The sequence below is a fragment of the Nesoenas mayeri genome, assembly GCF_963082525.1.
Source record: "Nesoenas mayeri genome assembly, chromosome: 25".
Classification (NCBI taxonomy): domain Eukaryota; kingdom Metazoa; phylum Chordata; class Aves; order Columbiformes; family Columbidae; genus Nesoenas; species Nesoenas mayeri.
In genome coordinates, this window is record NC_137549.1 from 2,205,689 (window position 1) to 2,219,268 (window position 13,580).

The 13,580-nt window shown below is 45.8% G+C and overlaps 1 protein-coding gene across 2 annotated transcripts in view; it reads right to left on the reverse strand.

Annotated features, from left to right (window-relative positions):
• The window catches only part of SPPL2B (signal peptide peptidase like 2B), a 24,238-nt gene continuing 10,658 nt past the window's right edge, over positions 1–13,580 (reverse strand). For both annotated transcript variants that reach the window (XM_080359270.1, XM_080359271.1), the window contains exons 6-15: positions 12,018–12,160; positions 10,025–10,121; positions 9,752–9,868; positions 6,974–7,055; positions 5,224–5,298; positions 5,039–5,101; positions 4,252–4,351; positions 3,320–3,397; positions 1,707–1,867; positions 1–839 (exon numbers count right to left, since the gene is read on the reverse strand). In XM_080359270.1, coding sequence (XP_080215396.1) covers positions 549–839; positions 1,707–1,867; positions 3,320–3,397; positions 4,252–4,351; positions 5,039–5,101; positions 5,224–5,298; positions 6,974–7,055; positions 9,752–9,868; positions 10,025–10,121; positions 12,018–12,160 — 1,207 coding nt within the window. In that variant the 3' untranslated portion in view covers positions 1–548. The remainder of the gene's footprint in view (positions 840–1,706; positions 1,868–3,319; positions 3,398–4,251; positions 4,352–5,038; positions 5,102–5,223; positions 5,299–6,973; positions 7,056–9,751; positions 9,869–10,024; positions 10,122–12,017; positions 12,161–13,580) is intronic.

The following is a 13,580-nucleotide window of genomic DNA, read 5'->3' on the forward strand; positions in this document are numbered from 1 at the left end:
AATTGAACCACCCTCTGCATTTCCTGAATGTCAGTTTGTACTAAAGCATTCCCTTGTATCAATGGCTTTGACAAGTAGGGAAAAGTAAAATATAATAAAAAGAGACAATAGGGAAAGTGCTAAAAGAAAACCAAACCTATCGTGTTTCTCTCAGCGAAGCATTGTAGCAAGAGTTCAATGCTTTTCCTCCACGTTAACCTACGCTATGCTAAAGCAGCAATACCCACACGAGCACAGAGTACTGTGTAAATAAAGACTCTTAATACTACCCCGGTCTAATGAAAATGGAACGGTCAAAGGCATTCGCTAATAAAATGATCACTGAAATCCGTACATCAGAACCCTCGTAGAGCACCATATTTCAGAAGGATGTTTGAAGGGTGTAGCTGTACCGAAGCTGGAGGCAGCACATTCGTTGTTGGATTTGATGATCAGACTCCCCGTGAGGTTCCTCACCGAATGCAAACACTACTAAACCAGTCCTAAATACATACTGGTTTTACATGGATATGTTTGTGAGGGGAAAGAAGGAGTTCTTATCGCATCGTTTATTTCGGCTGGTTTTGCTCTGCGTTTAGGCATTTGTTTTCAGCGTCGTCCTTATTCTGCCCAGCTGGCTCCTCGCTCGGTGCAATAGGAATTTCGGACTGGTCCGTGTTTGCGTTGGTATCGGTTGGTTCCTCCGTGGCCGTGGTGGGGCCGTGCGGCTCCTCCATGTGCAGGGTGGGGTTGGTGACCTGCTCGGTGTCCGGCGGGGGATCCGGGACGCTGCCGCTGTCTTTGGGGAGCTCGGGGCAGCTGACGGGCGCGATCACCAGGGGAGGCTGAGGTAGGTCCTTCTGCAAAGGGAAAATCACAGTCAGTGATGGAAAGCAAGAATTACCGCGTCGTTATCAGGAGTGATGGTCATTGAAGGTCCATCATCTCCGTTATCATTCTCCAGTACGCACACACGCAGACAATTATCCTGTCTTTGTTCCTGCTCTTTGCGCAGGAGCAAACAGCCTTTGGCCCTTGTCATTCCCCGGGTTCGCCCAGCTCTGCTGTCAATGTACAACTGGCAACATCACAGTTCAGATGATCTCAAATACTTTTCCAACAGTTAAATTCTGTTCTCCAGGGGAAAGTTGTGAAGGTTATCACAAGTAGTTGAATAACAATAAAACTCACTGCGGGGGGAACCCGTAGCTTGACAGATTCACCCTTGAAGTAATTATTCAAAATCTATAATAACGTATCATTATATAAATTATTCCTTTTGGAATAAAATCAGTTTCACTTGTATCACAGTAAAACAAAGTGATAACTTAGCATATTGAACTTGATTTCTACCTTCATAAGCAGTAGGCTATGCAAAAATACGAAGAACAAGATTTTAATTATATATTTCATATAATAGTATAAAACATTATATTAATAACATCACCACCATGAGTTTCAACAGAGATCAAACCAGGAAAACTATGGCAGAATCAAGAAGGACAGGTAAGGTCTACTTTACTTTCCAACAGCCAGTTTAAGTGGCCATAAACCTTTTAAAAATAAAATCTCACTGAAGGAAAAAGTAGGTAAAAAAAGCATTCAAGCAAAACAAAAATCTTGGGTTTTGTTTGATAATACTGCAATGTTTTACTCAACTTTAATTTTAGTTAGGTTTTTATAACATTAGTATTTCTCGAAGACACTCATATCAAACTGGTATTCACCGCAAAGCCGCTGCCCGTCCAGAACATGCCCAGCTCCTTTCTCCAGAGAGCCACGGCGAAGCTGGTGAGCAGCGTGCAGGGCACCAGGTAGAGGAGGGCGGGCTGGCCCATCTGCATCAGCGCCAGGGCCACGAAGGTCACGAGCAGCCCTATGCCATATGCTGGAGGGACAAACCAACAAAGCACAGTTATTCACAGAGAGATCTGCTCACGAACTACTAAATCCAGTTGGCGGCCGGTCATGAGTGGTGTCCCCAGGGCTCAGTTCTGTTTAATCTCTTTATCAATGATCTGGATGAGGGGATTGAGTGCACCCTCAGTGAGTTCAGAGGTGAATCCCAGAATGTGAGACATTGAAGGGACCTGGAAAGCTCATCCAGTGCAATCCCCCCACGGAGCAGGAACACCCAGATGAGGTTACACAGGAAGGTGTCCAGGCGGGTTGGAATGTCTGCACAGAAGGAGACTCCACAACCCCCCTGGGCAGCCTGGGCCAGGCTCTGCCACCCTCACCCCAACAAGTTTCTTCTCATATTTAAGTGGAATCTCCTCTGTTCCAGTTTGTACCCGTTGCCCCTTGTCCTGTCCCTGGTTGTCACCAGCAGAGCCTGGCTCCATCCTCCTGACACTGCCCCTTTCCATCTTGATCCCCAGGAATGAGTCCCCCCTCAGTGTCCTCTTGTCCAGCTCCAGAGCCCCAGCTCCCTCAGCCTTTCCTCACACGGGAGATGCTCCACTCCCTGCAGCATCTTGGTGGCTGCGCTGGACTCTCTCCAGCAGTTCCCTGTCCTGCTGGAACTGAGGGGCCACAACTGGACACAAGATTCCAGGTGTGGTCTCCCCAGGGCAGAGCAGAGGGGCAGGAGAACCTCTCTGACCTACTGACCACCCCCTTCTAACCCACCCCAGGTCCCATTGGCTTCCTGGCCACAAGGGCCCAGTGCTGGCTCATGCTCACCCTGCTGTCCCCAGGACCCCCAGGTCCCTTTCCCCTACGCTGCTCTCCAACAGGTCATTCCCCAACTTACACTGAACCTGGGGTTGTTCCTGCCCAGATTCAAGACTCTACACTTGCCCTTGTTCTATTTCATTACATTTTCCCTGCCCAGCTCTCCAGCCTGTCCAGGTCTCTGATGGCAGCACAGCTTCCAGTGTCACCACTCCTCCCAGCTCGATGTCACCAGCAAACTTGCTGACAGTCACTCTATTCCCTCGTCCCAATCATTGATGAATATATTGAATAATAGGGGCCCCAGCACTGACCCCTGAGGCTCTGCACTGGATACAGGCCTCAGTGGAAGAACAGGAGCTGAGGGGAGACCTTCTGGTCTCTGCAACTAAGCTGCTGTAAAGACAGTGTAGATCTAAGGGTTATAGTGAGACCAACCACGGTATCAAGAAGCTTCCCTTATATAAGGTAGCTCAGGAAAATGACACCAGAGAAGGTGGGGATGGAATGTCTAGCCCCGAAAGTACTTTGCTAAAATATTTCTGTTTAATAACAAAAGGAGGAGAAGACTTAAAAAACAAAACAAATGACGAAATACGTGATCTATGGTGCATTTTTAAAGAGAGCAATTCCTGTAGGTGAGGTTTGCAGGTGTCACACGTACCTATTGTGCAGGCTACAAAATAGACCCTGGACGACTGCACCTGGATATCGAATCTATGGCAATAGGCTACCAGTAAGCCTAGGAAAGGAAACAACAATTACAACAGGCTTTCAAATACATTAAGATATACAAACCTACCAAAGTATCTACGAACTTCTAAGATATTTTTTTCCAACACTTACTTGGGCACCCCAGTGTTTAAATAATCTGAGAGCATCACTCAAGAAGCTGCACAATATGTGATATGATAACACAAGCCTGGTACAACACAAGCACTCTAATAAAAAATTAACATCAAATATACAGATCCTAGATACAAAATGTTTTCCCTTCCCTGATAAACAGTTGTAAAAATACAGTGTTCACACCAAGAATAAGGGTAAGTTCATCCCTTTCAACTCCTTGTAAAGACAGCAGGAATTTATGGTTAATGACTCCGCCTGTTACAGTTTGGGGAGGGGACACAGACGGGGATGACACAGTTTGTATTTCCCAAAATGCAAGAAAATCAACCAATTATTTCCAGAAGGAACCTGAAAGCCAGCAGACACACACTCGTTTTCACCTGCCATGGTGCCAGAGATGCTTCTACATACAATGTGAAGTCAAACTGGAGAGAAGGTGCTAAAACTGGATGTTGTGTGACTAACAAAAATATGAAGTTTAGGCTGGTCAGTTATGTGTGTAAATGGACAAATAATATCCTCTGCCATCACACTATCAAAGATGTTTGATATTAAATTAGTTGCTAAATCAGCTCTTAAGATTTCCCTACATTTCTTGACATCACTGAATGTGAAACCGAGCGTTAAGATTAACGTGTGTTTAATTTCTTATGGAAAAAGAATGCAGGAAAAAAAAAGAACACAAAAGGCATAAACTAATATGACAGTGCAACACGGAAAATTCTGAACACACTCAACAAGAAATACCTGGAACTAAAATGTCTCCAAAGCCCAGGAGAGAAAAAGGCCTGTCGCACAGCGCCAGGGGCGAGGAGTTCAGCCGCGGGACCTTCAGGACCATCGGGAGCTTGGAATGAGACAGACATGGTCTTAGTTTTATAAATATTTTAACCTTTTACTTATTTATTTTATCAATATTTCAGCTGTTTACTCTATATACTGACACCATCTCCCAGAACTTGTTCCTGTTGTACTGAAACTGCAGATTTCAGATAGAGCAAATGTATCTTTTGTTATGTTAGAGATGCTTATGTTTAAAATATATTAGTGACAACGAACAAAATGTGTTTAAGACACAAGTGATGAAACACTTTCTAAAAACAAAGAGCCAAGCCAACTCCACGTGACAGACACCTCAAAACACTAAGGACAAGAATGTAAGTTAAAGAAATTAGCATGGATTGACGGAGTGACCACAGAAGTTTTCTCTCTTTAAGTAAAAATGGTGCTTCGTTAGCAATAAATCATATTTACAAGTGTAGCCACATGTTTTTGTGAAGCTGAGCTGAGCAGTTTCCTTCCACCGAAACCCTTTTAAAGATAAAGGACCCAAGTTGTTGTGATGAACCCCTAAAAATCTGCTTTGTCCCTTGTGTTTGGTGCAGATTATCCGAGAGCCCAGGTCTCCTTATTTCCACACTCAATTATTTTCGGGCTGGCATCTCCATTTCACCTTTGTGGACTTTGAATTTTAAAGAAGTTGAAGGTGCAATAGCTGAAAATTAGTGCCGTATTTCTGGATGACACTCAGTACCTTTTCGTGAGTGGCAGAATCGGACGGGCCTGCAGCCACCTCCACCATGATACTCTCCCCAGTCTAAAGCGAAAAATAAGAGAAAATTGTATATTAGCGCTTTGCTCAGCGGGTCTGGGACCATTTAGGAACACACAGAGAAACAGGTTATCACACAGCAGGCACTAGAGAAGTCATTTCCTTACCTTTGTTAGAAAAGGTGTGATAAATACAAAGAATACATCATATACAAAAAGGACCAGGAGGAGCAAGGTACAGCCCTGGAAGAAGAGACAAGATACTGGTATTTATATACTGTGCTTTAGTTAACAGCAAAGAACTCATAATCAGCAACTTAAAACTAAGAACTAACAAGGACTAAACCAAGTCACCTACGTAATTTTCATAATTCCCAAATATTTTAGATGGAGTAATTTGGTCTCACATGCACCAAGTATAAGAAAGTAATTCTTAGACACAAAATTACATGTTGGACCCTAAAAATCTGTATCATGTCAGATTGGAAATGGTGCTGTTTCCATTTGTTAGGAAATATTAAGGAGTTCTGCATTTTCTCTGAGGACACCAGGCGTAGCTTGAAACTGCATCCGTGTTACTTTGGCCAATCTGTACAGGTGAACAAAATTATAGGTGAGGAGAACTTGAAGCAGAGTTTGGAGAGCTGCCTATGGGGCAACTAAGTGACTAATATTCATTTTTATCTTAGGATAAAAAAAAAAGAGGAGAGTTTCTAGATCATGGAAGGAGGGGCTGGCCACTTGGGGAGAATACAAGGCTGATGTCAGAGGGTGTAGGGAGGCAACTAGGGAAGCTGAGGCCTCCTTAGAATTAAACCTGGCGAGAGGGGTCAAGGACAACAGGAAGAGCTTTTTCCCATCCGTGGCAGATAAAACTAACAGCAGAGGCAATGTAGGCCCACTGGGGAGCGAGGTGGGTGCCCTGGTGACAGAAGGCACAGAGAAGGCAGAGTTACTGAACGCCTTCTTTGTCTCTGTCTACTCAACCAGGAGCTGTCCTGAGCATCCCGCACCGCTGAGGCCCCAGAGGAGGGCAGGACAGTGGAGGAGTTTGGGTTGCTGAGGACTGGGTTAGGGAGCAGTTAGGCAATCTGGACATCCATAAATCCATGAGTCCGGATGGGATGCACCCACAGGTACTGAGGGAGCTGGCTGAGGTCATTGCTGGACCGCTCTCCATCATCTTTGCCAAGTCTTGGGAAATGGGAGAGGTGCCTGAGGACTGGAGGAAAGCAAATGCCACTCCAGTCTTCAAAAAGGGCAAGAAGGAGGACCCGGGGAACTCTAGACCAGTCAGCCTCACCTCCATCCTGGGAAACTGATGGAATGACTTCTCCTTGGTGCCATCTCAAGGCATATCAGGGATAAGAGGGACATTAGGGGCAGTCAACATGGCTTCACCAAGGGGAAGTCGTGCTTGACCAACCTCATTGACTTTTATGAGGACATAACGAGATGGATGGATGGTGGCAGAGCAGGGGACGTGATCTCCCTTGGCTTGAGTGAGGCACTGACACAGTCTCCCACAGCATCCTCACAGTGAACTGAAGGAGTGCGGGCTGGATGAGCGGGGAGTGAGGTGACTGCGAACTGGCTGTGATATTGAAGAAGTTCTCAAAGATTTGAAAAAACACCAGAATGATGCATCAATTGTGTGTCAAATTTGAAGAAACAAAACCAAACCACCCTCCAAGTGAATGTGGGGTTTGTGATTTACTAGCAGTCAAAACTCCACAGAACTTTACCAATCATAACAATCACATCCCACTTATTGGTCTATTTATACTCATCACATCACTCTCTCCCAAACTATATTTGAGCAAAAGTGCATTTCCAAGCCAATACCACCACTATAAGTGGCTCCTCTCTTCAACTATATACAGGCAAACATTTTTTTAAGTCTGTTTAACTCTCATACCTTAAATGTAGGCAGGCGAATCGTTTTCAACATGTAAAGACAGAAAGCGATCCCTAAAGCATCTTGCAGAACCCAGGCCCACCTAAAGGAAGAGGAGAGGAAAGTTTCTGCAGGAATGTCAGACCAAGCCTTGGCCTCACCAAGGACCTGCTTGGGAGAAAAACCTTTATTAAAAGTACTTGCTTGGAACTGACATTGTTGTCAGTGTGGATTTGTAAATGGGAAGTTGTGCTTGATTAACCTGATAATGTTGTACAATTAAAGAACTGGTTTGGTGGATGAGGGAAGAGCAGGAGGGATATTTATCTAGATGAAGGTTTTCCATTGAGGATCTCTCATAAGATCCTCCTAGAGAAGCTCATGAAGCGCAGGCTGGATGAGCGTGTTGGACTGAAAACTGGCTGAATGAGGTCAGTGGTACCACAATAAGACGTTCTGGGGTGCTCTGGTCTGTGTCTGTGTGTACGGCCCCATGTGCTGAGGGTACAGCTGGGGCTGTTTCTTGATTGTTTCCCAAGTCAGGTACAAAAGTACCAAGGCTCTTTACTCTTGATTGCTAGGACCAAAGAGAAGTAGGATTTGAGACACAAACCACTAAGGTTTCCTTAAAATCAATAAGGTCTAGATGTAGATGACATATTATGCTGCTGTAATCAATTCCTGAGCACTTGCTGATGGAGCTTTGGGCAGGGGACACTCGGGTTCGCTCCAGCTTTGAGGCAGAAAACGCGTTTCCTAGTGCTAAATATCCCAGGACAGAACAGCTCTATACTACTCCTGTCCCCCTGACCCCCGTGTCCCCGCAGTTCCGTGCGGGACCCCCGTGCGCAGCCGCATCGTGGGGGGCCGGGGGGCGCGGGCCGGTCAGTGGCCCTGGCAGGTCAGCGTCACCTTCCGGTGACGCCTTTGACACAGTCTCCCACAGCATCCTAGTTGCTAAGTTGCAGAGGTGTGGTCTAGACAATAGAGTAGTGAGGTGGGTTACAAACTGGCTTAAGGAGAGAAGCCAGAGAGTGGTAGTCAATGGTGTGGAGTCTAGTTGGAGACCAGTATCTAGTGGAGTACCTCAGGGGTCAGTACTGGGGCCAGTATTATTCAATATATTCATTAACGACTTAGACGAGGGAATAGAGTGTACTATCAGCAAGTTTGCTGATGACACCAAGCTGGGAGGAGTGGCTGACACGCCAGAAGGCTGTGCTGCCATCCAGCGAGACCTAGACAGGCTGGAGAGTTGGGCGGGGAATAACCTAATGAAATTTAACAAGGAAAAGTGTAGAGTCCTGCATCTGGGCAGGAACAACCCCAGGTTCCAGTATCGGTTGGGAAATTACATATTAGAGAGCAGTGTAGGGGAAAGGGACCTGGGGATCCTGGTGGACAACAGGATGACCATGAGCCAGCACTGTGCCCTTGTGGCCAGGAAGGCCAATGGCATCCTGGGATGTATTAGAAGGGGGGTGGTTAGTAGATCGAGAGAGGTCCTCCTTCCCCTCTACTCTGCCCTGGTGAGACCCCATCTGGAATATTGTGTCCAGTTCTGGGCCCCTCAGTTCAAGAAGGACAAGGAACTGCTGGAGAGGGTCCAGCGTAGGGCAACCAAGATGATTAAGGGAGTGGAGCATCTCCCTTATGAGGAAAGGCTGAGGGAGCTGGGGCTCTTTAGTTTGGAGAAGAGGAGACTGAGGGGTGACCTTATTAATGTTTATAAATATATTAAAGGTGAGTGCCACGAGGATGGAGCCAGGCTCTTCTCGTTGGCAAACAATGATAGGACAAGGGGCAATGGGATCAAGCTGGAACACAAGAGGTTCCACTTAAATTTGAGAAAAAACTTCTCAGTAAGGGTGACAGAGCCTGGAACAGGCTGCCCAGGGGGGTTGTGGAGTCTCCTTCTCTGGAGACATTCAAGACCCACCTGGACATGTTCCTGTGCAACCTCACTTAGGCGTTCCTGCTCCAGCAGGGGGATTGGACTAGATGATCTTTTGAGGTCCCTTCCAATCCAGAACATACTGTGATACTGTGATACTCTGTACTCCTCAGTCTGACACTTATTGCCCTAAAAAGTGTTTCAAAGTCGATGCTTCCTTGATTTATGAGTTCTATGAGTGAGGCACATTTGAGGCACAAACACGGCGTCTGTGGGACCAGGAGCAGAAATAAGATGGCATTTCAGTTCCAATATCAAATCCCTGCTAGAGGGGCCAAGAAGACGAACATATCCTGTATATATGGGGCAACTGGAGCATCTGGGAGTAAGGTAAGGGGTAAACAGCAACAACAACACAAACAACTCCCCCAAAACCAACCAGCCAACACCAAAATCAACAAAACCCTCTAACAAAAGGGGTAAGAACGTGCTATAATTAGGTACTGTGGCAATAATGGACATAGAGGATTATTTACTCATACCAGAGAAACTAAGGATTTGAGTCTTCACAGCTCTTATTTGCATGCAGACCATCACCTGAAGGAATAAGTCAGACAACTTGTGTCCAACTTTCCACAGCGCTTCTGAAAAGCTGCTTTAGGCCAAAGAGATCAGAACGGGGACTGGGACTCGGAGAAATTCGAGCTTAACAAGAGATGGTTTTCTGTAACTTAAACCAACAAGATGAAGTACATAAGGAACAAGCAGGAATTTCTGCCCAAGTTTTTAATTTCTTCCCTGTTGCTCCTAAATTCTGCATAAGTTCAGGCTTCTATGGATGTCAGTGACTTATATTGTAAAGCATATTACAATTTCTAACACAAAAAACTAAAATACACACTTACTGATCTTCGTTTCTGAAGATTCCCCAGACTACGCTGACAGAGATACAAAATACGGCCAAAACCAACATCCGGACCTGTGGACGCTTGTGAAAATAAGGCAAATTGTTGTCTGGGATTCTGAAAATGAAACACACCAAAGCTACAGTTGTCTATGTAGTTACCCTCCTCCTTTATAAACATTTTGAAGTATGAAACCACCCTGTAAATCCCACACTTACTCAACCCTATAAATAATTAATTTTGCCCATTAAATATTTAAAGGTTGCCACATACCTACACTTTCCCAAGGGGAATCTTCTTACAAAGGGAGAGAGACAACTGTAGAGACCAATGGAGGCAGCCAGGCAGAATATCCCTATGATAACGTAGACTGAGAAAGAAAAAATAGTAAGTCCTCGTAGGATACGAGTATGTTTGACCATAAGGGAACTCTTCCATTTACTCAGGAGTAAAATGAATTAATACAGATTGGGTGCATCTTTCATAACTTATAAAAAGACGGAAATCACGACGCATTAGACTCTTGTGTTTCTTGTCAATCGATTTGATAAGCGATCAGTAGAAACTTATCTTTATAAAGGTAAAAAAAGATAAATAGATCCTGTATCCCATAACTTAACGTCATATTGAACAATAATAAAAAGACAAGTATAGGTTTGAGGACACCTTTGAAAAAAATAAAAGGTGGAAGCCATTAAGTCTGTATCTGCTTAATAGGCTTTAATATTTGAAAGAAGCTCCATGACCCGGGTAACTCTAGACCAGTCAGCCTCACCTCTATCCCTGGGAAACTGATAGAACGACTTCTCCTTGGTGCCATCTCAAGGCATATCAGGGATAAGAGGGACAGTAGGGGCAGCCAACATGGCTTCACCAAGGGGAAGTCGTGCTTGACCAACTCATTGACTTTTATGAGGACATAACAAGATGGATGGATGGTGGCAGAGCGGTGGATGTGATCTCCCTTGACTTGAGTAAGGCACTGACACAGTCTCCCACAGCATCCTCACAGCTGAACTGGGGGAGTGCGGGCTGGATGAGCGGGGAGTGAGGTGACTGCGAACTGGCCAAAGGCAAGAAGCCAGAGAGTCGTGGTCAATGGGGCACAGTCCAGTTGAGGCCTGGATCCAGTGCAGAGCCTCAGGGGCAGTGCTGGGGCCGGTATTATTCAATATATTCATCAATGACTTGGACGAAGGAATAGAGTGACTGTCACAAGTTTGCTGGTGACCCCAAGCTGGGAGGAGTGGCTGACACTGTAAGTTGTGCTGCCATCAGAGACCTGGACAGGCTGGAGAGCTGAGCAGGGAAAATGTAATGAAATAGAACAAGGGCAAGTGTAGAGTCTTGAATCTGGGCAGGAACAACCCCAGGTTCAGTGTAAGTTGGGGAATGACCTGTTGGAGAGCAGCGTAGAGGAAAGGGACCTGGGGGTCCTGGGGACAGCAGGGTGAGCATGAGCCAGCACTGGGCCCTTGTGGCCAGGAAGCCAATGGGACCTGGGGTGGGTTAGAAGGGGGTGGTCAGTAGGTCAGAGAGGTTCTCCTGCCCCTCTGCTCTGCCCTGGGGAGACCACACCTGGAATCTTGTGTCCAGTTGTGGCCCCTCAGTTCCAGCAGGACAGGGAACTGCTGCAGAGAGTCCAGCGCAGCCACCAAGATGCTGCAGGGAGTGGAGCATCTCCCGTGTGAGGAAAGGCTGAGGGAGCTGGGGCTCTGGAGCTGGACAAGAGGACACTGAGGGGGGACTCATTCCTGGGGATCAAGATGGAAAGGGGCAGTGTCAGGAGGATGGAGCCAGGCTCTGCTGGTGACAACCAGTGACAGGACAAGGGGCAATGGGTGCAAACTGGAACACAGGAGGTTCCACTTCAATATGAGAAGAAACTTGTTGGGGTGAGGGTGGCAGAGCCTGGCCCAGGCTGCCCAGGGGGGTTGTGGAGTCTCCTTCTGTGCAGACATTCCAACCCGCCTGGACACCTTCCTGTGTAACCTCATCTGGGTGTTCCTGCTCCATGGGGGGATTGCACTGGATGAGCTTTCCAGATCCCTTCCAACCCCAGACATTCTGTGATCACCTAATACAACATCAGTAAAAGCAGGTATAGAAATCTACTCTACTGACAGGGTTTTAAATCTTATTGGAATGAAGAAACATGGCAGAAAACAGCCATTTCATAATTATTTCCAGAGTAAAAATGTTTCTTAAATGATGGCAACCTTGTGTGATTGAGTATGTATCAATACAAATCCAACTTGGAAAGTACCTAAGTGGTCATAGAAGAAATAAAGGAGGACCAGCATGGAGCAGCACATCACCACGAACACGCAGATCATGATCGGAGTCACATCAACTGTTTCATCATCGTGTTTCTCTGCCCCATCGTCACGTTTGTGCTTCATGTACCGCCTGAAAGAGGAACAGGGTAAAAATCAGTCCATTCCTTCTGCAAGGAAACATGAAAGGGCACCGAATCTCCAGCGAGAACTACACGGGGTTGGAAACATGACACAACACCAATGTCTGCAGCGATTTCCATTTGGGTCAGCAAGCTCCATGTTTTACGTGGATATATGAACACCAGATGGAACACAATGCATAAACCAGTAATTGCTGCGTTAATTTATCAATTTTTCATCCACTAAGAACTCAACAGAATCCTGAAAATTGCTACAGAATAATTTGCTGACTTTAGAAGAAATCCTGAAGTCAGGTTGTGTATATAAAGTAAAAACGTGTCCTGGTTTTGTTAAAAACAAGACCGGTTCTCTTTTAGTGATTTTTCTCTCAGCTCAGTTCTTTAGGTGGCTGTACTTCTCGGAGTTTTAGCTGCATATTTTTCCTCCGATGCTGATAAGAGATCAACAGAACGCTGAAGAAGCTCGTGTTTAGATTTATTACTATGGTAGCTAAAGAAGACTGATAAGTTTTCTCACCTTCCATTGTGAGAGGGGCGTGTTTGAGGAGGGGTGGATGAACAGGTGACTAGAACTGACCAACTAAGTATTCCATCCCATAAGCGTCACACCCCCTATATAAGAGGGTGATCACAGGGTCACACTCTCTTCACCCACGGCCGGCATCCAGAGAGGCCCCGTCTGTCTGTCTGTCTGTCTGTGATCCACAGGCCCTGCATCCTGCACCAGGTTCTGGTTTGCGTGACTTCCAGGGCCTGAGCTGCAGCTGCTGGAGCCGCCAGCCTCGCAGCCCCAGCTCTGCTGCTGAGTGACGCCAGCGCCACATCCAGCTCTTGAGAGCGGGTTTGTATAGTTTGTGTATGTATTCTCTATTTATTAGTAGCATTAGTAAAACCCTTTACAACTCTCCAACTTGAAGTCTAACTCTCTCTTCCTTTCCTCTTATCTTTCCAATCATCTTTCCGATCTAAAGGAAGGGTGACGGGAGGTGAGGGGATAACAGAGAGTGTCTGCCACGGTTTATTGCTGCCTTGCCTTAAACCGTGACAGATTTAATTGGTGGCCTGTACGGGGAAAAAAAAAGACCATACGGGGAGCAACGAGACCATATGGGGGAAATGAGACCGTACAGAGAGAGAGTATATGGGGATGAGATAAGAGAAACCGTGAAGAAATGTTAGAAATAAGTGTGGCACAGATGACCCCCACCCTCCAACTCCACTTACTGGCAAAACGTAGCCATAAAATTTCAATAAAAGACTCATAATAAACACAGGTACATTAACTATCAAATTGGTTTGGTTTGCACTATACGAGTAAAAACAATTTTTATAAAATCTTTTGATGGTGAATTTTTGCAAAAGCCCAAATAGGAAGCTCGTTACTATCCAGTTTTCCCCCTGAGCTTTTCA